At 36.9% G+C, this 26881-nt stretch overlaps 1 protein-coding gene across 1 annotated transcript in view; it reads left to right on the top strand.

Moving 5' to 3' along the window:
* LOC149535012 (SNF1-related protein kinase catalytic subunit alpha KIN10-like) overlaps positions 1-26881 on the top strand; it is an 80898-nt gene that overhangs the window by 43205 nt on the left and 10812 nt on the right. Inside the window, exon 3 of the mRNA XM_089807135.1 lies at positions 3067-3251. Coding sequence (XP_089663261.1) covers positions 3067-3251 — 185 coding nt within the window. The remainder of the gene's footprint in view (positions 1-3066; positions 3252-26881) is intronic.

The following is a 26881-nucleotide window of genomic DNA, read 5'->3' on the forward strand; positions in this document are numbered from 1 at the left end:
CTATTTATAAATTCAATGTACATAACATCATATAGTTGTATGTGAAAACTTATAGTTCTGACTCTATCACCCTTAGGCATTGGTCTTTATATTTTTTCATAATTCAAATCTATAGTTGGCAATTATTTCATATCTTTCCTTTAAAGAATTAATATATTCATTTGTTGCAATCATTATTTTTTATTTAAAAAACATTCATATATTCATTTATTATTCCTAACCCGTAATTTGCAAACTAAAAGTTTTCTATTATTCTTGCCATTTGGAAACTTTCACTATATTTGTGTTATAACCAATCTGCTATAAGGATCTTGGATTTGAGGTTGTTGTCCAGGATCAGGTACACCCATCTCGGTTTTGCAGAGCTAGAAGTGCAGGGGTTTTGGATCACATTGATCGATCCTGTCAAGTTGGCCTTAACCAGTTGGATATCCCAGCATCGAGCAGGCAAGGCTCGTAGGATTCCACTCTGTGGTTTTGGGAACCAACACCCCGTTCAGTTTTTAGAAAATCTGCTGGCACAAGTTGCTGTTGTTAAAAACTAGACAGTTTGAACCTGTGAACCTGAATTTTTGAACTTGAACTTGCAAACCTGAACTATTGAACCACTATGGTTCTGAACTAGATTTATGGTTTGGGAATCTTGGGTCACATTTGGATTTTAAATCTGAACTTGATCTGCACTTCCGAACCCATGAACTTGAACTATGTGGTTTGAGGTTCAAGTTCAATATGATAACTTTATGATCTGTACTGTTCAACCTGTGAATGTTGAACCTGCAATCTTGAACCATGAGAATTTGAACCTAAATTAACCGACCTCAGTTTTGAACTTTGAACCTCGAAATTGAACCTTTGAACTTCGAACTGTGGTATTTGAACTTGCATGCTGGGAACTTGAACTCAGCTTTGAACTTCAAATCATGGTACTTGAACCTGTATGTCAGAACTTGAACTTGAACCTTGAACCTGAATCTTTCGGTTCAATGGTTCAAGAGTTAAGTTGAAAACCACTTCTTTGCAACATATCAAGTTTACAAAAGCATTTTTAATGCAGATCAATGCCAGATCTGAGAAGCGAAGGGAAGTGATCTTTATGGCTCAACCTTGAAAGTTTAAAAGTTGGGGAGCTAAAAGCAAGCCAACAATTGGTATATCGCTCTTAGGAGGAGTTTTTTCAGTCCCTCACTATTTGTCTCCAGGTTTTAGAATTTTTGAAGTTTTGATTTTTGTTGTGCATGTTTATGTCTTTCCCAAATATTTTTTGTTTGCCATCAATGAAAAAAGGGAAATTTTTAAATTAATCCCATTTTTGGTTGTCTTTGAGGTCATCATTATGGATTTGTTATCGCCATTGGTTCTTACAGTTACACCTTTGAGTATCGGTTCTATGTCCATAAATAGTAGGCACTAATAGCAGTTACCGACAATGGTCACCAACAATAAGCATCAGCGGTATTAATTGTAGTGATTCACAATTGCCACAGTACATGACTGTTTTGGTCTAGATTCGTTTCACTCCTATGCTCAAATCATTTTGGTATGGCCGAGGGTAGTTAAATACTGAAGTTGTTTACATGTTTTGTTTCTCGAGTCTTAGCCGACATGGAGAAGGTGTATACCAATGATGGTAAATATCTATTGTGACTTCAACTATTGTTATAGCAATGTAACATATGATATCTATGATGCTACATGTATATGCGATCTGCAATATGTGAACTATTGATGTAGTTTTGAATCAGTAAAAAGGAGATCTGTAACTCAGCAAGATTTATATTTAGCGCATTTCTAGATGCATGTCTATTAGTTCATTTTTGTATTATTAGCAATTAGTGCTACTTTGTACTAGGGCAGTGAGCCCAAATGACAATGAGCCAAATTAGTAGTGAGCCACCTATGTATTTAATAACCAGTTAATACTTGAGAGTTAACCCTCTCTGTGGTTTTTCCCATCTTTGGTTCCCACGATAAATTTGGTGTTGTGTTATGATCTTTGCTTTTAGTTCTTTCCTTTACAACTAAGTTAAAATATGATATATGGTCAACTCCTTAAGTGCCATAAATTTTTCAAGGGTATATTGATTCACCCCTCCCCTCTCAGTATACCGATATTCAAGAGAGTGTGTGTGTGTGTGTATATGAAATCGAACTTATGAGATTGCTATCTAAGTAGGCCATTGAGGGATGTCCTTGTTGCCTACTCTTGAGGTGAAGTGGGTAACGATACGCTTTTGGCTTTAGATAAGACAATCAAGAAACTCTCGTTACAAAATTGTCTTCATCTCTAAAAGGATGGCTATTGACCTTAAGGGGATGAGGCATAGATAGGGATGGTAGATACAAGACCCCCACTAAGCAGGCCACCATGGTGGATGTCCATTTTGCCTGCCCACTAGGGCCATGAGGGTGAGTGTCCACTCATGTGCTTAGTGCAGGATGGCTTTGCGCACACCTATCGTGCTCCTTTTTCCAATTCTTAGTGTCTTTGAATGTTAATACATTATTGTACGAATAATTTGTTATTATCTAACCCTTATATTGTGTGTTATTATGACAAGATAAGCTATTCACATACTTGGTAGCCATGATTATATAAATCAGTCCCATGTTTGATATTGAGTAGTTGCAACCTTGTACAGTTATCAATGAGTTGAATAATTGAGCAAATGTCCTAGGAAATTCCAGCTGAAAAGCTTTATTCTTGGAATGTACTTTAATTCTTACCACGATTTCATAAAAAAACTGAGTATGTATGGAAATGTCTAAGGTATTGCTTTGTTAACTGAAATACAGAACCTGCTAAAATTGTTTGTTATAGAATTTTCTATCGGTTAATAAGAAAAATGTAAACATATGTTTACTTTATGACACATGATGATTGATTTGTGTTAAATCCAATGTAAATGTACTCTAGAGTCTAGAGGAATGTGCATTTTAAGGATCTCAAAGGACTTAGCAATGCTAGAATCTAGATTTGCTTCTACAAATGTAAATAAAAACCTGGCTGCCTGGCTGCTAAATATATGGCAATTTTAATTAGTTCTCTAAATTTTTCTTGTGCAGTGCGACGAGAAATCAAAATTTTGAGATTATTCATGCATCCTCATATCATACGCCTGTATGAGGTTATTGAAACTACATCAGATATATTTGTTGTCATGGAGTATGTCAAGTCCGGGGAACTCTTTGATTATATTGTTGAGAAAGGTCGATTACAAGAGGATGAGGCCCGATGCTTTTTCCAGCAGGTAAAAGAGGCTTCATTTCTTGCTTTTGGGTTCTATTCCTGATTTTTATTGAAAGGAGGAAGAAATGGTAAAATAACAGTTTAAGCCTTTTAATGTTTTCTACTGTGTAGATAGCTGGTTAGTCTAGAAAACAAAAATATTTATTGGGATTTCCTTCAACATTTATAAATTCTGTTATATACTTATTTTCCTGCTTGGATGATATTTGGTTTTGAATGCTTGGTATTAGTAAAAGAGGATGTATAATAATTTTTTATATCATTCTTAACTCTTAAAATCTCTAGTCTTGGTTGATTAGTAGTGAAAAAATTTGAAGGAAACAGTTTTAGCTGAAGCATTCAAATGTTCTTTGGTTAGCTTTTTTTAGTATTAAAGATAGTATATCAAAAGGTTTACAAAATATATGCTAATTTAGAGTTCTCACAGAGTCACAAAATGTGAAAGGCTACGCAGGGGCACTGCGTAATGAAGGCTAGGCAGGCTCTTAGAACATGTCCAAGTACAGATTTCTGCTCAAAACTAAGAACAAACAAAAGAAATTTCCCAGTATTTCTGGATACTACATCAATCATAGTATCCATATACATATAATGAACTCTACAAGGGAGACTGTCACAAGTTCCTGCTATCATAGGTTGATTGATATCTGAAATATTGTTGTTGGATATCATCTCCTCCATTCAATGAATGAATGAATGAAAGATTTTTAATGACGTCCACGAGGCCATAAACCTAAGGGACCCACATAAAACTCCTAGTCAGTCTGATGTGACTTCTCCAGCCTGTCTCTTTTGTTGTGAATTTGTATAAGTAAAATGGCCCCCTTGAGGAGTCTTGGTCCTTCGATAAGGTCTTTTATGTTGTTCACTTTAAACGTTTCTTTGTGCTGGCTACGAATGTCTTCGTATGCTGTACAATCCTTCAAATAGTGCCACTCTATTTCCACCACACCCTCGTTGCAAAATCTACATTCTCTCTCCTCCCACTCTTCCTTAGGGACCTTCCATCTACTAGTTTCACATCTCAAATGGTGGGAATCAGATCTCAGTTGAGCGATTAGGATTTTTGCCTTTCCTTTGATCTTGGCTCCTAAATGTTCTTTGTCGTCATGTTTGCATGTGGGATTAAATTCTTTGACATAATAGGCTTTTTTTCTGCCTAACTGATTTGCCCACATGGCAGATCTGATTTTTTCTGCCACCCATTTTTTTATTGCAGAATTGTTTTTCGAGCACTCTTGGTAGTCAATGTTCCACTTGTTGAACCATTTGTCATTTTGTTTCTTCCATGTCTTCTTCTGATGAGCCAGTTCTTCGTCAACCACCTTACTAGGCCAGCGATGTGCATCCATTTTACTTACTTTTTTTAGATATCTCAACAATCTAACAATTGCTGAGGCCTCCACCGGGAACATGCCCGCCTCCGCTAAAAAATCTCGTATGGAGTTGTTGATTTGATTTTGAGATTAGTTGTGATGAAGTGTTTCTAAATTCTTTCAATTTCTCGCCATTTATGGTTTGATACGTTGCTCCCCCATACCTCGTTGCCATATAAATTAACTAGTATCACCAACAACCCAAATAGGGTTTTCTTAGTCTTCCAATCCCATAACTCTTTTGTCCCGCACCTATTTTGAAGAAAGTAAGATGCCTTCCATTCCCCTTGTATCCTTTTTGATCTACATGTTTCCCAACTGAGCCGGTAATGGAAATCTATCCCCAGATACTTGTATTCTTTTACAATTTCTAGCGCTTTTTCATTAAATATGAAAGTCAAAGAAAAGGCCATGATCTTGGTCTTAGAAGTGTTGATGTCCATCCCTACTTCCGTGCAAAAGGTTTCTAAGTTCTTCAAATGCTCCCTTTGTTACAAGCTCCAATTGCCATTGCACCAAATGATCGACCTGTTAATGCTCGATACAACCACTAGACTTATACAACACAAGAGGCGGTTAAGCCATGTCACAAATCCTGAAGGGGAAGGTTGATAGTTAGTCCAACAATTACCCCCTCAACGTTACTTGAGGAGATTCAAACCTGTGACTAAGCTTTGATACCACTTGTTACAAGCTAGAGTTGCTGTTGCACCAAAAGATTGACCTGTTAATGCCCGATACAACCACTAGACTTATACAACACAGGAGGCGGTTAAGCCATGCCACGAATCTCGAAGGGGAAGGCTGGTAGTTAGTCCAACACCCTTAGCCCCTGTGTTGTTTTAGCAATGAGAATAAGTTCATCAACATACAGAAGCAATTTGATCACATATTCAACCAGCGGAATTCCCTCTCCATTGGCTTTGTTTAGCCATTCCTCTAACTTGTCAATATAGAGGCCAAACAAGGTAGGAGATAACAGGCACCCCTGTTTGACCCCTATGTCGCTGCCAAAACATTCCGACATGCCCACTTTGGTTCTGATTTTCGCTTTAACCTGTTCGTAAAGTTTATAAACAACAACTCTATACTTTGTTGGGACCTCCAATTCTTCCATCATGTTCCATAACTTATCCCTAGGGATGGTGTCGAAAGCTTTCTTAAAGTCAACAAGGCAGCAAAAAGCCTCTTCCTCCTGTTTATCCCACGCTTTTTCGATGAGGAACCTTAGGGTAATGCAGTGATCAATGGTGGAATGTTTTGGTCTGAAACCCACCTGTCCCATAGCTCTTTTCCCTTCTTTTTCTGCCCATCTGCTGATTCTCCAATCTACCATACTCTTTTAGAGTTTGCTTAATAGGGGGTTCAACATGATGGTGCAGTAGTTGGAAGGGTTTTTGACATCCCTGCTCTTATGGAGAGGAATAACTACACTGCTGGTCCACTCCATGGGAAAGCAGCCTTGCATGACCATATTAAAAATGTTCTTGATGTGTGGGGTCAACAATACTGTACCCCACTTTAAAAATTCAGCTTGCAGCACATCAATATCCGGAGCTTTTCCACACGCTAATCTCCTTATCCATAGACTAATGCCTTCATCAGAAAATAGTTCATCCGAGTTGTTGGTTGTGGGGAGTGAAACTTTGTCCTCCGGTCTCTCATAAAGAGTCTTTGCATACTCTAACCATTGAGAATCCACAATTTTATTTTCAATCTGTTTCCTAGCGTGTTGTAGCTTCCTCCAAAAATCTTTAGGATTGTGTTTCCTAACATGATTAGCTCCTTTCTCCGATTAATCACATATTCTTCTTTTTTGGATTTGATCAATTGTTTGTATTCTCTTATGATTGTTTTGTTTTCCTTTCTCCCTTTAAATTTCCTTTTTGTGGTCTTGCATTCTTCGTCATACCATGGGTCAGCCGGAAAGGTGTTTGAGATGCCCTTCTTTATCCTTGTTCTCTTACAACCTTTTAGTGTTTCCTAAATTAGTGTTAGTAACTAATGTATGCTCTTGATTCGCAACCTCCATATCCACGGGAAAAGAAAATATGTTTTCTAGTGGAAGTCTTATCCAAGTGTCTGCTTGCAACCAGAGGAGCACCACTTTGCATGGAAACCGACATTAATTAGTGAGCTATTGCTGATGTGACTTTTCTTATTACCGTTTTCCTTGATATTCGTGATGTCATGATGCATTTGGATCTGCTGTTCAAGAGCGGTGCAAAATATCTTTTTATTTTCATTGTTTATAAGAATCTTGCTCTCTTTATGTCCTTGTGTGCTTTCATCTAGGACTTGATCACTCTTTAGTCTTTTGACCTTCATATTGTATTTAATACAGAGAGGCATATGGTTTGAATTTAGCTCTATAGGACATTGTTTAATTCTGAAATCAACTACTTTGGTGATGATTGATTGCGAACATATCATATAGTCCACCACACTTTTGTTCGTTATACATTTTACAAGTAAATTTGTTTGATTTAGGCCACATCTTCATACCATTACACACAACTAACCCGTGGAGGCTGCATAACCCTAAGAGTTCAGCCCCAAAGTGAGACACACCACCTTTTTCATCCTGAGAGGTCCGTTTGTTGATATTGTCATCATCTTCTTTTAGCCACAAAGGATTACTGTCCTCTATTAGATCGTTGCCCATCCGAATAGTTTGGTTACTTGCTGTCCTAGCATTAAAATCTCCTAGAAGGATTGTGTTACCAGTTTGACTAAAGAAAAACACATCTTTCTTCAAAGCTGCAAACAAATCTTTGTTGTCTAGATGCCTCTTTTTGTAGAATTTAGTGCTTTTTGGTGCGAAATAGCACGTTACTAGCCATGTGATCTCCTCATCATCCTCAATCTTCAGCCATACAAATTGTTTATTTGGGTCCTCTTTCTCCAATTTTATGTTTTTGTTTCACGTATCTTTTATCGAGATAGTAATCCCTCCATGACCTTTACCTGTCTTTGTTTGTTCATTCCACACGGAGAGTTTATTATACCCTTCGAAATCTGGAATCTTACACCCCTCATGTTTGTGTGTTTCTATGAGACAAATATTGTCTTGCCTCTCTGCTATGGGCCCCAACCCTGGTCCTTTTCTCTATGGATATCCTCTACAATTCCAACTCACCATGCTTAGATACTCTTGTGGGGCCCTAAGTTCCTATTTCTGATTCGCTGATTTATCGACAATCTATGCTTCCCCTTTTTCAGCCAAGCCCATTTGCCGGTAGCCCTTGCTGATTTTACTTTCTCCCACTCCTTCCTCGTTTCCTCTTGCTGGTTAATGGTTAAATCCTCGTCTAGGTATATTTGGGTGTCTTTGAGTAGCCCCCTGTTCTTCAAGATTGCACTCTTATCTTCTATGTTGTAGAAAGTAACTCACATGTCTATTTTTCTCCATTCCCATACTTCTCCCAATTCTGTTTGCTTGCCAGATTTTACCCGTCCATTTTAGTTTGTCCCTAAGGAAGTCGTGTCAAAATCTCCATTTTTTCACATTCCCCATAGTCTTTTAAGCCTTTGATAATGATGTTTACAACCTTTTCTTGTATTTCCTTCTCTCTGATTTGTCTCTTGACTTTTTTTTTTGAATGACTTCCTTTTGTTCCATGGATGGTTCATTGACCACTTGTGCCCATGATTTGGCTTCGTTTATTTGCTCTTTTAGTTCATTTTCTCTTAGCACCATGCCTGCTAATGTTGCTTGAACTTTCTCAATTTTCGTTGCGGTATCTGATTTAGATATTTTGTCCAAGTTATTTTTTATTGTCACTTTCCCTTCGTTCAAAGCCTGTTTGATAGTGATTATTTCTTGCTGCCCTCTCTCGATGTCATCTTGAAGGTTTAAGACCTGCTTTTTCAACCATTTGTTTTCTCTTTCAAGTTCCTAGCTAGTTATTGTGATCTCTTGCAACCTTTCTCTATCCTGCTTTCCTTTCTTCTCCAAGTCTTTTATCCTTCTTTTCATGTCCATAAGGTCATTCACATACATTTCCGAAGACCAAAGCAAAGGAGAGGAGGAGGGGCTTTAAGGTTCTTGTAGAAAGCCCCCCTCGCAAGTTCCTTTGCCCAATCTTTTAGTGTAGGAATCCCTGTCATAGTTTCCTGAGTTTCCTCTTGTATTGGTGAAACACTGTTTGCTTGTTCCTTTGTATCGGTTACTAGGGGGTTTTTAGCTGTCCTTGGTAAAATCATGATAAGTTTCCTCTTCTGCAGTTGTCTTTTCTTCTTTCGGATCTGTCTCCGTTTAAGTATCCCTAGGTATTGTTTTTCATTGACGAAAATGAATTTGGTGTTTACATTGTGATGCTCTTCTTGCTGCGTTTTTGGCGAGATGTATTGACGATTTGCGATAGCCCTTGGTTGTGATTGCATTGAGGACTGCAAAGTGACCACTGTGCCATCTTGAGATTGTTCAAACATTGGTTTAGGTTCCCATACTGTTGCCTGTCATGATCCCGGGTTTTCAGTGTAGGGCCTCCTATTCTTAGTCTTACCATATTCTGTATTGTTAACCCGGATGTAGAATCTGTGTGTGTTTGTGTTTGTTCTGTGTTTAGGTGGGTTCTTGTTTTGTTGTGAGAGAAAAGGTGAATGTAGTTTTCGGGTTCCAAACCATTCATAAACAAATAAAGTAGAGAAAAAAGGAGAACAAGGGAGAGTTTGCAGAATCCAACCTAGAATCTCGATGTTGATAAAATAATAATAGGGTTTTGTCATCTGCTGCTCCCTGTGGGCCCAACCTGCCTCCTTTAGTAGTGCTCAGTCTCTATGTGGTCCCGGTTATTTGCTGCCTGTTGTCTCTGCCCTGTTTGTTGTTGCAGATCCCATCGCTGCCCTTGACCTGCTAAACCCGTCGATGCTCAGAACCTGTTGCTGCCCTTGTCGTTGCAGACCCCGTCGCTTACAGAACCCGTCATTGCCTCTGCCCTGTATGTCGTTGCAGATCTAGTGCTTCAAGCTTACAAATTATCTCAAAATCCTTTCCTTTACCTACTTGCTTGCAGGTTTCAAGATTAAAATTTCCTTTAATCTGTATGCTACACCACTTTCTGGCAGGTTTTATGATAGCAAAATTCCTATGAAATGTATTCTATACTCGGTTACCCTCACAATCATTGTAAAGTCTTCTCCTTCGTTGATGTGGAAGCATGGAACTTTCTGGAATCCTAGATTCCAATCCAAATTCTCAGCTGAATATTTCCAAATGTTCTTCTAGAACTCCAAATATCCCCTAAAGAATGTGATATTATCTGATTTGTTGAATGGCCAGTGCCGTCTGTATTTAATTTCCGATCATTTGGCTTAGGTTGTGCCTTCTGTCAGCAACTTGACAAACTTGCTTTTGGATACCTCCATTGTTAAAGTTAGCTGCATGGAAACATCATGCAACATTATTCTTATAATAGACTCACTCAGTGTCCTCCTTGTACCCTTCCTATATAAGACATAAGATTTCAGTAAATAATAATAACTAATATAAATTACAAGTTTTATCCAATGCATTTACAGAACCAACAAGAATCTCTTTCCTATTATCCTCTGCTCCATCACCCGACCCTCTAAATCAACACAAAACAAATTTCATTATTCTTTTATAAAGAAACAGCAAAAATAAATGTGCCTAATAATTTCAGGCTCCCTACATATATTACAAAGATCTACACTGGAGGAAGACAATTGGGAAAGTAGTTTCTGAAGAATGAGAAGCCATTGAGAACAGGCCTTCTTTGGCTCAAGAACATTTGACCATTTAAGCAGTTGAAAATACTAGATCACAGTATATCTGATAATGCAAGGTTCTAGCAGTTATTACGACAGGATGCCATGCAGTTAGAGTTATTTAGAGTTTTCTACAGATTTTGAGCTTTTATTTTTTTAAAAGATCAGTTCCATCATTTCACTCCATGATGTCAGTAACATCAATACCGAAGACACACAGAACAGGATATTGTATGATTTTGCAAACCTCACTAAGAATAGAGTAAGTCATCCAGTTAGTTGGAGGCAATCCAAATTCAGTACTTCGAGATCCACATGAGTTCAAATGGCCATCACATTGAAGCAGTTGATACCTATCATGAACCAAGTTCGAGCTGAGCATCATTGCAATAATACCACGAGTTTACCATTGTATTCAAGGATCCAACAAATGAACCTGGAGGAGAAAATTTTGTGATTACAACAGCCTATAAAGTCAAATTTTTGATTTGTCTTCAAAATGAGCTCCCATGCTTTATGTAAACTTATAAAGAAACTAGACCTATTTGGGTCACAGTGAGTTTATTAGTCAATTGGTCACGGAAAGGGAGCTACTTCCATGCATTCTCATATTTAGAAACAACTAATTGATTGTTGTTTTTCACAAGCATTTTCCATTTTCCGTTATTTGTTTCTCACCAGTTCCATTTTACTGATTGCTTCTTCTTCTTTCCTTTTTCATCAGACCACAAAAATTGCTTGATTCTTTTTCAAATTTCATTGACTTGAAAATAACTAAACAGGCAAATTTAGGAGTAATACTAATATATATTATAACTGTAAGATGAAAGGATATTTTGACATATTTGGATTCTACTTGCTAAAGACCGATATTGCCTATTCTTATTATCGAAATTTTCACAATTCTTCCTTTAACCCATACCCATTTTTTTCGAATACCAAAATCACTGAGGGCGGGGGTGGTTGAAGCAGTGATCCATAAAACATTTAAAACTTCTATTCCACTAACATATGTAATAACCAATAAGTTTATGTACGTTAGATACAACATAATAAAAGCAATAAGACACATTGATTATAGTCATAGTTACACCACCCTGGGGGACGGGGGGACGGCGAAACAGGGGGACAAGTTTCCGGGACGGGGGGACAGAGGGGCCTTAATTTGGGGACGGCAGGGGGACGGTGGGGGGACGGCGGCAGGGGACAAGAGGGGTGTATATATCTATGCATATGGTATTTAAAAATGTTAGTTATGAAAATATGTATTGCAATATAGGATGTAAAGATGTAAAAGAGTGAAGACTTGAAACATTGCATTGAATTGGAACATCGAACATTAAACATAAATAGTCGAATTTGCAAATAGTGAATAGCAGGATGTCCCCCATCCTCGGTGGAGGTGGTGGAATCTAGTGGCACCGCTAGGGACGGGGAGACGGAGTCCCCAAGTCTCCGGTGCGTTGAAGTCTCCGAGACGTCGGGCAAAAAGGGGGGGGACGCGTCCCCGTGTTACTATGATTATAGTGGAAAACTCCAAAGGGTGAAAATCACTTTCTGAATATCCTATATTACGCCTTCTTGGCAAATGTTTGAACCAGCCCCCTTAACAATTTTAGGAACACCCATTCCAAGGAGCACCAACACCCTTCTTACTTTAGAAGCACCCACTTCAAGGAACGCCCATCCCTTACAATTCTGAAGGACCCACTTCTTGTTTAGTAACAAAAGAATTTTATCAGAGGGATTCTCTGTTTCTATACAAAGCAGATCACAATAGAAATCTTATTATCAATGGTGATCATGACATCAATGATTACAAAACTGCAACTTTAATGTCTGCACTCCTTTTTCCAGTTGCATCTAATCAATAACAAACATTCCAGCACAAAATATGCACCGTTAGTACATGATAAGTGTCAACATATGTCAGATATTTCTTCAAATATTGCATTAGCCTCTTGTTAGACAACTGCAACTTTACTGTTATTGAACCATTTACTCAGACAACCTGCAACCAAAACTTTATTACACAAACAAAACTGTTATCAACTTCACATTCACTGTTGATCAGCATATTAGGAAAGTCTGAACAAAATCATCATCAACATCAGATTTATAAGTAACTATTTCTTCCTCTTGCTTTGTCAAACTGCTGCAACTTATTTTTGCTTTAAGATCATTTTGCAAACTTCCTGTCAAAGTTCATTACACTCGTTTGCTGACAATACAGAGAATATTTCAATCAGAACATCAAGATCCATTTACAGTCAACCATCTATTTCTGACAATTTTTTTTGCAATCATACTGCAATCCAAGTACTTTGTAATAGCAGAACCAGATGTGAAATAGACACTTACCAACACTTCTTTGATCTACAAACTCTGATTCGGTCAGAAATGAATGAGTGTTTCTTTTAAATATCTAACCATCGTCAAATCATAGAATAAAAAATGTAAATTGACATATACTTTTCAAGAATAAATCATATCCAATGATTAATCTTACTGTTGTTTCTAAAACGATGCAATCAGCAATTATCCTTATGTCAACCAAACCTTTCAACAGTCTTTTTGGTAAAGTATCTTCTTAATTGATCGATCTTCCTGTGCGCACATAATTCTTCTTTCATGACCCGGTCTTATTATTTTGTCCGAGTTGTTCTACACAATTCAATTCTTAATCTACTCTTCCATTATATCTTTCAGCATGCTCTTCTTTTTAAAGAAAAATGAAATCTGCATCATAGAAAATTGTGAGCCGTCTTTCTTGTTTCAATCAATATTATCACCTCTTATTATTTTGTGCCAATGTATGAAGCTTCCTCTATATAATCCCGATCTTTACCATGCCTTTGTCTTCTTTTACTTTCAAATCAGTTATAAAACCGATATACAATGCATAAAACATTTATCCTTATTTGTAAGTTCACTTCATCTTCAGCAATTTTTCTTTATAAGTAAATGCCACTATATCAAAAGAACATCTTTTTCAGCCAGTTATAAAACCGCGAACACAAAAAAACTGCCAACTCCTTCATTTTTTTAAGTCATAATAAATGCCATCCTCATTTTTATATTTGATGGGCTTTAATTTATAACAATAAGTGAAAGCAGTGAATCAGTTTTATGAGATACAAAAGAAATTCTTTTAAAACTGATAACTATATATATTTTAAAACTTGGCAAAGATCTTTATGACATAATAAATCCGTTTTCCTTGAAATAACATTCTTCAATCATGGTAAACAGGTTTTCTTAGACAAGTATTTGAAATGAACTAAGTAAAGATTAGTTGAAATTGTTGAACCATACTTCATCGTTTCTCATTAAATCGACAGCGTTTGTCTAGCCAACCAAGCATAACAGAGTTAGAAGTAGATACTTCTGTCCCTGAAGCTGTATAGAAGAGGTTCAATCTCTAAGTCGAGTTATCCACATTATTCTCTTCAAGCTCAACAAACAGTGCAGTGTCATCTCCAAATTGGATTTTCATTATTGTCATTGTTGGGTAGGGATAAACCTACGATCTTAGCAGTCAAAGTTGATTATCGCAGAAGATAGAATATAGCATCAGATGCAATAAGAAAGAGTGTAGAGGCAAGAGGACATCCCTGCTTAATTGACCTCTCAAAAGAGAATTGCTCTGATAGGGATCCATTAACCTCTACTTGAGCTACATCATCTTTCAATAGTGTTAACCATATGCCTAATTGACCTCTCTAAAGAGAATTGCTCTGAAAGGGATCCATTAACCTCTACTTGAGCTACATCATTTTTCAATGGTGTTAACCATCCGACAAATTCTTCTAGCCCATTCAAAGTCCTCAAGGGTAACCTTGAGAAAGGACCACTATGCCCTATGATATGTTTTTTCAAAGCCCAGAAGAAGCACAAAGGAGTTCTTTTTGAAATATCTGGCCCCATCACATAGCCTCCAAAGTGGTTAGGAGGTTTTTGAAAACATCTCTCCCTTTTTCGAACCTTGTTTGAGACGCACTATGGGGTATGTCAACTAGTCTCCGGCTAAGATCTCTGCAAGAATATTAATTCAAAGGTCCTCAATGGTAGTTTGAGAAAGGACCACTCTTGACTGTTGGTACTCTCAATTTCCCGAGAGTACCATGTTGAAATCTGGCTAAGGATGCCCTGGTTTCACTTTGAGCATTTAATGCCCCATGAGTTTTATGCTATATCAAGTGGAATATGTTTTCCCCACCTTGCGTTCAACCCATACATTGCATGTCCCTATATTTCAGATTGAAGTTGTTTTGTAATGAGTCATTTCTAGTTCGTCTGAATCTGCATTTTTGCCTAGAGTCAAACTAGTTCAACATGCCTGTTTTGCAATTGAATATTTTAGTCCTTGTTTGAGTGTCATGGCCTACTGGCCTAGGGGTATGCTCATTGTGTATCAAACATCTTATATTCAAGTTTTCAATCCCCTATAGTCAGTTTTGATGGGTTTTGCATCTCCTCAGACTTCGGTGTTTCATCAAGTCTTGCTGATTTCACTTCCCCAGAAATTAAAATTAGGTACTTCGAGGTCTTGCCTTTTAGAATCCGTGATTGGTGAGCGTAAAATGATTGTTCCATTGCATTTAAGACTTCACAAACATCCTTTTTATCCAGTCCTGGAACTTGATGAATCCATCTGCTCAGTTTTCAAAGGCCATTCCATTTGCAGTTTAATTTTGTTGTCCTGATTTTAAGTGCAACAGTTGAAGGGGTCAACTTTGCAAGTGTATGAATTTTATCCAGTTGACTGTCATAAGCTCCTAATTGTATTCTTTTATTTTTCATATCAAAGAGAATGTGTGCCCCAAGTTGCAGGTCTCCAAGTGCCCATCTGACATATTTTCAGGGTCTAATCCAAAAGCAATATATGCTGATTTCCTCTACATTCATTTAACATCTCTGTAAGTACCCCATTGAGGAAGAAATATCTTTCATTCTACGGATTGTTATGAAGCTCATATTATTGAATCATGATGTTGGGGTCTTCATGTGCTAGTGTCCCAGTTTTCAAGCCCTCAGGATCCTATCTGCTATTTTTACCAGAGTTATTTGATATGCAGATTATTAATTGTTTGTATATCCAGTGTCAGGACAAAATGAAATGAGCAAGTTCAGAGACTAAAATCTCTTCATCAGGGTATTGTTGTGAGGTGCCAATTTGCAGGATAGAGATTTGTGGACCAGAGAGTAAAGCCGCCAAGTGCCAGGCTCCAGTTATCAAAGTTAATCAATTTTTAAAGCTGATCAATTTGGCAGTTTAATCAAATTGTGGCACCTTGTTGAATAGTTGGAAGTCAGATTTTAATTGATCAAGGTGTGTCCATTTTTTTAACAAATTGCAGAATGAGGTTGCCCTTTGGACTTCCGGAGGTTAAGTTGTTTGAAATCAATTTTTAAAAGTTAGGTCCACCTGGGACCTTACATGCCTCAGATGGACCTGTTTCTTTCAAAGTCAATAGTAATGCCTTATTGTTTAAATTGTTTTTATTTAAATGATAGAACAATATATGAAAGGTGGGGGTCTCAATTGTTAAATTTGCTATCGAATTACAAAATGGAGATGCTATGGTTGATATCTCTACGATGTTTGTGCTATAGTTGCTTGATTCACAGTTTGTTTCAGATAAAACAAAACACCTAAGTGGTTGTATGGCATCCCTTTCAGCAATGAATCCACTCGTTTTGCCTTATGCAGAGGAATAGATTTGTTTGGGGCAAATATACGTGCACCTGTTCTGTTTGAAAGGAGGCATCTGTGAAGTACTAGAAGAGATAAGTTAACACAAGTGTCATACAAGATTAACATGGGTGACTTTCCCTTGTTGCGAGGGATGTTTTCACACGGTAGTGACCTTGCAGAGCCAGTTGTGCAGTTCGTTGGGAATGCATTTTATGCCTAATGCAATAGGGGAATGGTTTGTGACAAAACAAAATGCTTGGGAGGGAAATCAATCCTTATATTTCTCACGTGCAAATGTTAGGGTGCCTTGTAGTTGTGCTGGCCGATCAGGTCGTTCTGGTACTCTCATGACAGGGGTGACAAAAAAATAGTAGGACTTTTGTGCATGGGTTAGGAATGGGTGCTCCAAGCTCACTCACAGATCAGGCATCATTCATTCTTGGCGTGTGCACACAAGAGAAGTGGAGGCTAGGATGGCCTTGGTGTGCATTGAAGTGGTGTTTGAATGGTGTTCGAATTGTCGCCATTGTGAAATGAAGGGGGCCTATAGGATTTCTTTGCAAATGCAACACCATGTTTACAAACTGGGGTCTAAGCTAAAATCCCACATTTGAAGCAGAGTGGGATAATAACTTATTTTTGTCTTTGAATGCTCGCATTCTTCATTGCCAAAGCAAAGAAGGTTTTGGTGTGTGTTTTCCCAGGCAAGTAGAGTGAGTTGGTAAGGTTGCGTTGTGATGTACTTGGCCACGTGGAGAGATTTTTTGAACAATTAGTTTGGTGAATTTGGTAACATGGCATCATGATGCAGGCTAATTAGGTGACTAGGTGGCAAATTGAAGGTGAATTAAAATAGACCACATGGCATGAGAATTGAGGAAGCCAAGCGGGACCCATGAGATATGTGGAAGATCTTGTGATCTTGCGATCAAGATGGTAGGTTGTTGACGTCATCGTGGGATCACAAGATGATGACATGTGGCATTATTGGCCACAACTTGCAAATGAAATGGGTTGTTGACTCAATGGTGATATGGACCAGACAACCAATGTAGGAGTGACGTGGCCCGCAGGGGGGGGTCAAGATGGTCTATGGAGCCTAGGTGCCAATTGTTGGGTTTTCGTGATCCTACAATCCAGTTAGTGCAATGGTGATGTCATTGTAGGATTGCGGGAGGGGGATATGTCTCCGGGGCCAATTGGGTTGTCGACTAGTGATGTGGTGTTGACAAAGATGCTTAGGTGGCAGTGATGGGGATTAATAGGCCAATCAAGGCCAATCACGTGGTAGCCAGGCTAGTTGACAGAGTTTGGGCAAGGGTTAATTGGGTCAGAGTTAGTGGGACCCACGAGATAGGTGGAAGATCTTGTGATCCCGCTATCACGATGGTAGGTTGCTAATGTCATCGCGAGATGATGACATGTGTCATTATTGGCGACAACTTGTAGATGAAATGGGTGGTTGACTTAGTGATGACATGGAACAGACAACCAATGTAGGAGTGACATGTGGCACACATGGTCAAGATGGGTTGTGGGGCCCCAAGTGCCAGGTGTCAGGATTTCATGATCCTGCAATCCAGTCTGCGCAATGGTCATGTCATCAAGATTTCATGATTCTACAATCCAGTTTGTGCAATGGTCATGTCATTAGGATTATGGGAGGGTGTCATTAGGATTATGGGAGGGTGATACGTGTACGGGGCAACTGGGTTGCTAACTGGTGATGTGGCGCTGACAACGATAGTTAGGTGGTAGTGATGTGGTCTGGCAAGCCAATCAAGGCCAACCATGTGGTACACATGCTCGTTGGCTAAGGGCTGGTTGGGTCAGATTTTGAGCAGGAAGCACAATTTGGAGGTGATTAAATAACAAATTTTCATATGTGTAATGTGCAAAATTGGAGAATTGGTAAATTATTTCAAATAGTGCATATTATAATGCTAAAACAGCCAAGATATATACAATAAAATGATAGGGCCTATTATAATATGAAAATAAAATATAGTCTTGGGTAGGTTATGTGGAAGATAATGTAAAAAGGTGTATGTGCTGTGCATTATGCAAAACTGGTAAGTATTATGTAAAACAGAGAGCAAAGTAAACAGAGAGGAGAAATACTGGTATTATTATGGAGAAACTTTGGGTGTTTCTTGTAGATTATTTTTAGGGCTTTTTGCAGCCTTTAGGGGGGATTTCCAGTATGGTTTTGCTTGCAACAGGGTCAACTTCAGGAGAGTTTTATCAATATTTTTAGCGGTTTTTCTTCTTCCAAAGTTTCTACCAGTTATATTTTGCTACCAATTTGTTACATGTAAAGGTGAGGGCAACATTTGGTTATGGTGAGACGAGAGAGAGGCATCTTTCAACATAATGGAGGAATTTGAAGATCAATGAGCTTTGGCGTATCTTATTTTATACATAGGTGAAAAGGTGCGTATGAATTATCACACTTTCCCAAATTAAAAATCTAATCAGCTCCATTTAAGATTTGTAATCACCTAGTTATTTTATTGACTGACAATACTTTCTTTTGGTTTCCAGATTGATTAGTAACTAAGATAAATTGAAATGTGCGCCATTCCTTAGTTTTTCCTTTATGCGTTGATGGCTGCATATTGGTTATTGGATATGATGGACGGTTTCTAGCGCTGCTAAATGTTTTTTAAGTGATGCCAATGAATTCTCGTACAGAATCTATGATGCTTTTTTCCATCTGGCAGATCTGCTCCTTAGATGCATTGAAATAAAATATCTCAAAGATAATTGGAGGCTCATCCCGTGAAACTTGCAATCTATGCCTCTTCAAATTTGCAAACATGACTCCAGCAAATTAATATCCATGAGGTCCTTTCATGGGAATTCCATTGAGCCTCTTCAGCCTGCCAAAATATGATGGTGCTGTTTGTCAGAGCTGCAGATGCAAGAGACTTTTATATGTTGCGGAATACTTTCAATTTCAATTACATTTTTGATCTCATCTCTCACTCTATACTGTAGAAAAGCATTGGAAATTTTACATCTGCACAGGATCATCCATTCCATGCATCTTAAATAAATACATAATATTGTTAGATAAAAATTACTAAGTAAGATTTGGATCAATGATTAGTAACAGATAATATACTTCTTCTAATTAAATAGCCCCATGTAAAACAGGTGCTAAAATCTTCATTATCGTGCATAGGAAGCGAGTCATAGTTTTATGCAAAAACATCCTAGTTTTCTGGAAGATCATTCTCCAGCACCCATGGCTGCCGTTCCCTGGCGCTGGTGTACATTCTCAAAACCAATCGCATACTCGAGCAAGCCCAGGATCCATATTTCCAACGTGAGTTACCAGTATCCCTTTATAATGATCATACAATTATGATTGGCTCCTTATACTTTGGGCGAAGATCACCATTCAGATAATCTCAAACATCCGCTTAAATAAACTCTGAGTTTCATATCTTGTATTTATCTGTGATTGGGGATTGTGATTTCTTACTGCAGAGAACCGTATACTTTTTTCGTTCAAATAAATGATGTGCTTGGATAATTCTTGTGACGCTGAATTGACAAATTCATCTGAAGCTGCAAGGTAAGAAACATTTCCCAATCATGATCGCATATACTTCTTAGGTGTCTTCTACATTCAGCGCTGTAGATGATCGCATCAAGACAAATCAAAAAAGCTTTAAAACCAGCAACTCTCTCTCAGCTTAGAGGATAAATCATTGTAATCAGAATCTTTGACCTTTTCTATGATCAAAATCTTTAGAACATTAATGAGAATCGACAACATCCTGGGACGTTATGGGCATGACTGGTTCATCTGGAGAGCATTAACCAGCGCTTGAAAGAAAAAGGGCCTTTGCGTGAATCTCTTTTGACATATTTTATGTAAATTTATATCTTTGAAAACTATGTTGTTCATAACAACCTGCATATATCCCTGAACATTTTTTATCTTTTCCATGTGATTTGCATTGAAGACAACTGTGATTATGAACAACACTTCCAGTACTGCGACTTTGAATAATTTGTAATAGGTTTCTCATTTCAGGATCTTAATTTAAAGACTTTGATTTCCCTTGCACTGAAGTGGACGGTAGTACATCATCAACCAGGCATATATAATGATGCATCCATCAAAATGACCTTCTCAGGCATCCTCAGATCAGGTTCCACATCCAATCGGAAACATCTGCTGACCTCTTTTTTGTATCAATCCTTGGCTAGTCCCAGCTTCTGTTCTGATGTTTAGCCTCTAATCATCATCGCAACTTCATACGTATTCATTCACATTCTATTTTCCTGATGAAGACAGGTTCTTATAACAATGATTACCAGCATTATTGCCTACATAAGAGGATCCAGAAATATATAAGACAGAGCAATTTGTATTTGAGTAAATGTTCAAGTATAAGGGGAAAATGATAGCTTCTTTATAATAGGCTTATGAGAAAGGACTTGCGTGAAATTTAAGGTTTGCTTATTATGAGCAATAGAACTCAATGATATGGGAATTATGTATCAAATCTAATCTTAAAGAAAAAAAATATAAAGTAAGATATATGATAAGATTAGAAAAGATGCATAAACGGAAGCCCAAAATTGATGTAAATTGGGGTTCCATCAGATTGGATAATGTCATTTCCCAATCTTTCTTTTACTGTATTCAACACTCCCGATGGTGTACATGTTCTATCCAACATATTGCAGAATATGTGCTGCTACATGGTTGCCTTGATTGTGTGTGTATTTAATGTATAATAGTGTTCAATGTTTGAATAAATCTGTGATCTTTTTACTGAGCAGGCATTGACTGCTGTATGCTGCAGGTCCTTCTGTAGACACAGGTTTGTTATTCCATTGTTTGGATGCCTTACATTAATTCAATAAATTTGCCCACACCCATACTTTTGCATCTTGTTTGCACCATTCCTTTTGTTAATTTTGGTAGCTTTGACTTTATAAAAGCTTGTTTAATAAACTTTATATTATTTTTTAATACATCCATGCGATTCTAAATGCCCCGTCACCATGATACCTACATATGGTAGCAAATCATAATAGCATGTCAACCAGTAAAACCATATTTAACCAACTTTCAGTTGTTCTGAAATGTACCGTGTTCCTAGTGATTGAAAACCAATTTTTACATGGATTCCAGATTCCTTGTGATCCCAAAATTGATAATATAGAGCTGCCTCACAGTTGGTCAATTCGTTCACCCTCATGGAACAGTGCACCTGCTTGAAACAAGTATCATTTATGGAACATGTTTTCTGTGCATAAACCAGATGCATTGCTCCGAAAGTGGTACAAGCAAAATTTCAACAATTTAATTATGATTGTTGATGTAAACAGACTGTATATATATACTATTCTGATTGCTTCCTTCTGATGATAATCTGATTATAAGCTCCTTCAATGTAACAATGTCACAGTCATAAAACTAGAGCATATAACAATATAGTTTCCAAGAATGTATGGGAGAGATATTTATAGGTATTCAAAGCTGATATGCACTGGAAGACTAGTAATGTTTGTGTTCACTGTGTCTGATAATCAGTGGTGTAACACATATAAATATGAGCACAGTATTTGCTATGGGTCACGACCAATAGGCATGACTCAATAGTCATCACCAAAGACAATATAACTATCGATGGGAGTTAATACATCATTAACTTAATTTACAAGGGCAGATGATGACATTAGTATATTACTTTCACTAATTCATATATATATATATATATAAAAGTATATATGAATTGAAACAATAAACATAAATATCAACACAAGGTAAAATTAATAGACCATCAATATATATATGTCCAACTAATCTATAGATTAACACTCCCTCTTAGATTAGTAAGAAAAACAATATTTGAATAAATTAATGTTTAACATAGAAGAAGTCTTTGATCAAAAGACTTCTTTATACAATGTCAGATAAGTGTTGGTTCATCAATGATATGACATTCACCAACATTATGTGACATGAGTGTTGGCCTATCAGAATATCAATCATGTGATATTCACCAAGCACTCTTGAGTAATGGCCTATCTGAACATCAACTGAATGATGTTCACCAAGTACTCAGTGTGGTATTGGCCTATTAGAATATCAAGGCAAGATATTCACCAAGTACTGAAAATATATCTATACAAGCAACTTGTAGATAATCAATTTAATGATATCTAACGCCTACTTGTTGATTTATAAGATAAAGCCTTTACATGAAACAATTACACAAAATGAATCATGCTACAAGTTATTGTAAGGTCGTCACTTTACAACAACTTTTCCCAATACAAGTGAGATCATTTTAAAGTCGTCACTTCTTAATGATTAACACAGGTTTCATAAATTTATAATATATGTAATGTACAATAATCAATTTCTCTGAGACATTTTCTCAGATTTTACAATCATACCAAGTTCTTTACAAAAGTACTCCACCTTTGTCTTAGCAAGTGGTTTGGTAAGAGTGTCTACAATTTGATTCTTTGTACTAATATATTTCAGCTTGATTAGATCCTTCTCAACTATATCTCGAACATAGTGATATGGTATCTAAACATGTTTTGATCTGTTGTGAACAAAGGATTAAGGGATAGTTTAATACAGCTTTGGTTATCACAATAGATAGTAGTAAGTGGAAGAGGCTTTCCAAATGATCCAAATAAAAGCTTTCTCAACCATACAACTTCTCTTGCTCCCATGGATGCAGCTATGTACTCAGATTCTGTGGAACTCTGTGCTACTGAAGACTACTTCCAACTAAACCAATATATCATTATTGACGCCAAAGTAAAACAACATCCTGAAGTGCTCTTACGATTCTCTGAATCTCCTACCCAGTCAGAGTCTGTATATCTGCTTAGATTTAGTTCACTTTTAGTGTATTTTAGACCATATCCAATTGTACCACTAAGATACCCGAGAATGTGTTTTTGCTGCTACTAAATGGGTGTGCTTAGGTTTGCACATGAACTGACTAAGAACATTTACAACATAACAGATGTCAGGTCTTGTGTTTACTAAATACATTAGAGAACCAATCATCTGCCGATATAGAGTAGGATCAACATTCTTAGAATCTTCTGGTACTTCTTTTAGTTTCTTGAGATTTGTTTCCATAGGAGTCTTCATTGCCTTGCTTCCCAACATGCCAAATCTTTTGAGTAGATCCAGACTATAATTCCCTTGATTTAAGAAGATTCCATGTGAATGCTGCCATACTTCTAGTCACAAGAAATAGTGTAGTATTCCTAAGTCCTTCATTTCAAATTCGGATATAGATCTTGTTTACATTTGTTAATAAGATGATCTTCTCCAATAATCAAAAGATCATCAACATATAAAATGATAATCAACATATCCCCTTGTATTACCTTGTAATATAGATTAAGATCTACAACATTTTTAGAGAAACCAAGTTTAGTTAGGTGATGATCTATCCGTTCATAGTCATACCAAGCTTGGGGAGCTTGTTTTTATCCATATAATGCCTTTTTTAGTTTACATACATGAGATTGTTTATTGTTTACATCAAAACCTTCAGGTTGTTCAAGATAAACTTCCTCTTCTATAACACCATTCGAAAATGCTGTCTTTGCATCCATTTGATGAATTTTCCATCCCTTGGATGCAGCAATGGCTAGAATAGTTCTAACAAAGGTATATCTGGCTATTGGAGCAAAAGTTTCCTCATAGTCTATTCCCTCCTTTTGAGAAAATCCTCTTGCCACAAATCTTGCTTTGTACTTGTCGATACTTCCATCAACAACATGTTTAATCTTAAAAAAATCATTTTGAGGAGACGACCGATTTATTTTTGGGTCTAGGAACAATATCCCAAACATCATTTTTAAGTATAGAATTATATTCTTCTATCATGGCATCTTTCTAGTTTTTGATGTTTCATTGTTTCTTTTACATTGGATGGTTCAGATTTGGAGATTTCACTCATTAATGCAATATAACTAGAATACATGTTAGGGCATTTTCTTTCCCTAATGAAATCTGAGCGAATGGAATTATTTTCTTCAATTAGCTTTCTGGCCCATAGTGGTCTTTTCTTTTCCTTGGAATTGTGAGTGATGTCCATGGGTTCAATAGAGTTATCTTCCTATGTTTGAAACTCCCTCTCATTGCTAGAGTTTTGTTCTTCTAGTGTCTCTTCTGAATTTGATTCAGTTTCATCCTTAGATCTTTTGAAATCTGAATCTTCATCAAATATTACGTCTTGACTTAGTTCAATATTTCTTTGTCCAGGGATATAAATACGATAAGCTTTAGAAGTTTCACTGTATCCTACAAAGATTCCCTTCTTTCCTGAGGGATCTAGTTTTGATCTTTGCTCCTTAGGAATGTGCACATAGACAAGGCAACCAAAAATTCTTAGGTATTTAAGATCAGGTTTCTTCCCAGAAAATGCTTCTTCAGGGGTCTTGAGTTCAAGATGAGAGTGTGGTCATCTATTTGAATGAAAACAACAGTGTTGGAGGCTTCTCCCCGAAGAAAAGTTTCAAGATTTTGATCATGAAGCATTGCTTTAGCAGCTTCAACTATGGTTCTGTTTTTTTCTCTCAGCTATTCCGTTTTGTTGAGGATTATAGGAACAAAACGCTCCCTCTTGATCCCAGCAATTTTACAATAATTTATAAAGATCTATGAAATGTACTCTTTACCATTGTTAGTTCTCAAAACTTTTATTTTCTTTCCAGATAGATTTTCTACAAGGGCTTTAAACTCTTTAAATTTTGTCAGGATTTCTTCAGACTCTTTACTATTTAGAAAATAGATCCAAGTTTTCCTAGAGAAATCATCCACGAATATGATATAGTATAGGAAGCCCCCTAGTGAAGGAACTGACATTGGGCCACATAAATATGAGTGAATAAGCTCTAGAACTCTTTGGATTTACTTTGACTATTTAGAAATGTGGTTTTAATATTCTTCCCCAGAGCTCAACTTTTACAGGTTCCTTCATGGTATAGATATAGTTTAGGTAGCCCTGTTACCATTTTCTCCAGAGAGGGTAATCCTTGAAAATGAAGATGACCCAGTGTCCTATGCTAGATTTCATTTTCTTTGAAAGAATCATGAAGGAGAGCTGAATGAGTGTGAGAGTTAAGTTGGTAAAGACATCCATGTTTGGAGCCAATTTTGAAAGCATTTTTTATGTTAGAATTCTTAGGCCAAGCTAAGACCTTTTCTTCCATAAATGTGACTTTGAATCCTTCATCTTCAAGAGCGGAAATGGAGACCAAGTTCCTTTTTATACAAGGTACATATAGTACCTTAGTAAGTTCAATTGTTTTTCTTGATTTCAGATCAATAGTACATGTCCCTATTCTTGGTAGCTTGTATCATCCCCAATAGTTACTTCATCTACACAGTGTTCTTTGAAACTTGTAATATGTCGAGAGGCTCTGCTATCAATTACCCAAGTACTTGATCTAGTTGATGCTTCGCTGGAGAGGGCTGAATAGAATGCATTATGTTTAGAATTTTCATTTGTATTTTGGTAGTTGCAAATGAAGCTTGTTGCTTAATTCTATGAGGACATTTACATGCTAGATGCCCAATTTTATTACATCTAAAACATTGCATTTTGGAGAAGTCAGGTTGCTTTCTCTTTCCTGTGAATTTTTGTTTTCTCTTCCTCTTATTTACTTGTGTAGAGAAAACTTGTAAATCTTCTTTTGTAGAAGAGACATCTTGGCCTCGGGCTACTTGCATACACTCTTCTTGTATGCAATCAGCTTAAGTCTTTCAAATTTAGGAAATTTAGAACGAGAGCATACCCCTTGTTTGAAGGTATCCCATGATGATGGGAGGCCTTTTAGAGCCATTATTGTTAACTCGTTTACATCACAGACGTGTCCTATTGTAGAAAGTTGATTTTGAAGATCAGTTATTCTCATAAAGTAAAAGGAAATTTTCTCTTCCTTATTCATTTTAATATTTGATATTCTGTCCCTCAATGGGATAATCCGAACAGCATTGCTTATCTCAAACATGTTTCCAAGAGCATTGTACATTTCATGTGCAGTGTCTAGTTCTGAGATTACAGGGAGTAGATGAGTTTTTACACCATCCACAATGAGCTTCATGGCTTTATTTTTGTCATTCTCCCATTTTTCCAGTTCATCATTTCCTTTTGGTGGAGGGTCAGAATTTTTGATGAACTTATTTAGGCCATGTTCTTTTAATATGAGCTTTAACCGTAATTTCCAGCCTGCAAAGTCTGAATCACCTTCTAATCTGTCTTCTAGTCTCATGCCGTTCACCATTTTGAATAGTATTTAAACAAAGTCTGATTTTGGGTCACTTCTTAAGCCTGCTCTGATACCATGTTGATGTAAACAGACTATATATACTATTTTGATTGCTTCTTTCTGATGATAATCTGATTATAAGTTCCTTCAATGTAACAATGTCACAGTCATAAAACTAGACCATATAATAATATAGTTTACAAGAATGTATGGCAGAGATATTTATAGGTATTCAAAGCTGATATGCACTGGAAGACTGTAGTAATGTTTGTGTTCGTTGTGTCTGATAATCAGCGGTGTAACACATATAAATATGAGCGCAGTATTTGCTATGGGTCACGGCCGATAGGCATGACTCATATTTGAGTCACGTCTATCGGGCGTGGCTCAATGGTCATCACCGAAGATAATATAACCATTGACAGGAGTTAATACATCATTAACTAAATTTACAAAGGCAGTCGATGACATTAGTATATTACTTTCACTAATTCATATATATTATATTATGTCTGCAGATATATATATATATAAAGTTTATTC

This window comes from Cupressus sempervirens, chromosome 10 (assembly GCF_028749045.1).
Source record: "Cupressus sempervirens isolate cs-2001-9-10 chromosome 10, ASM2874904v1, whole genome shotgun sequence".
Taxonomy (NCBI): domain Eukaryota; kingdom Viridiplantae; phylum Streptophyta; class Pinopsida; order Cupressales; family Cupressaceae; genus Cupressus; species Cupressus sempervirens.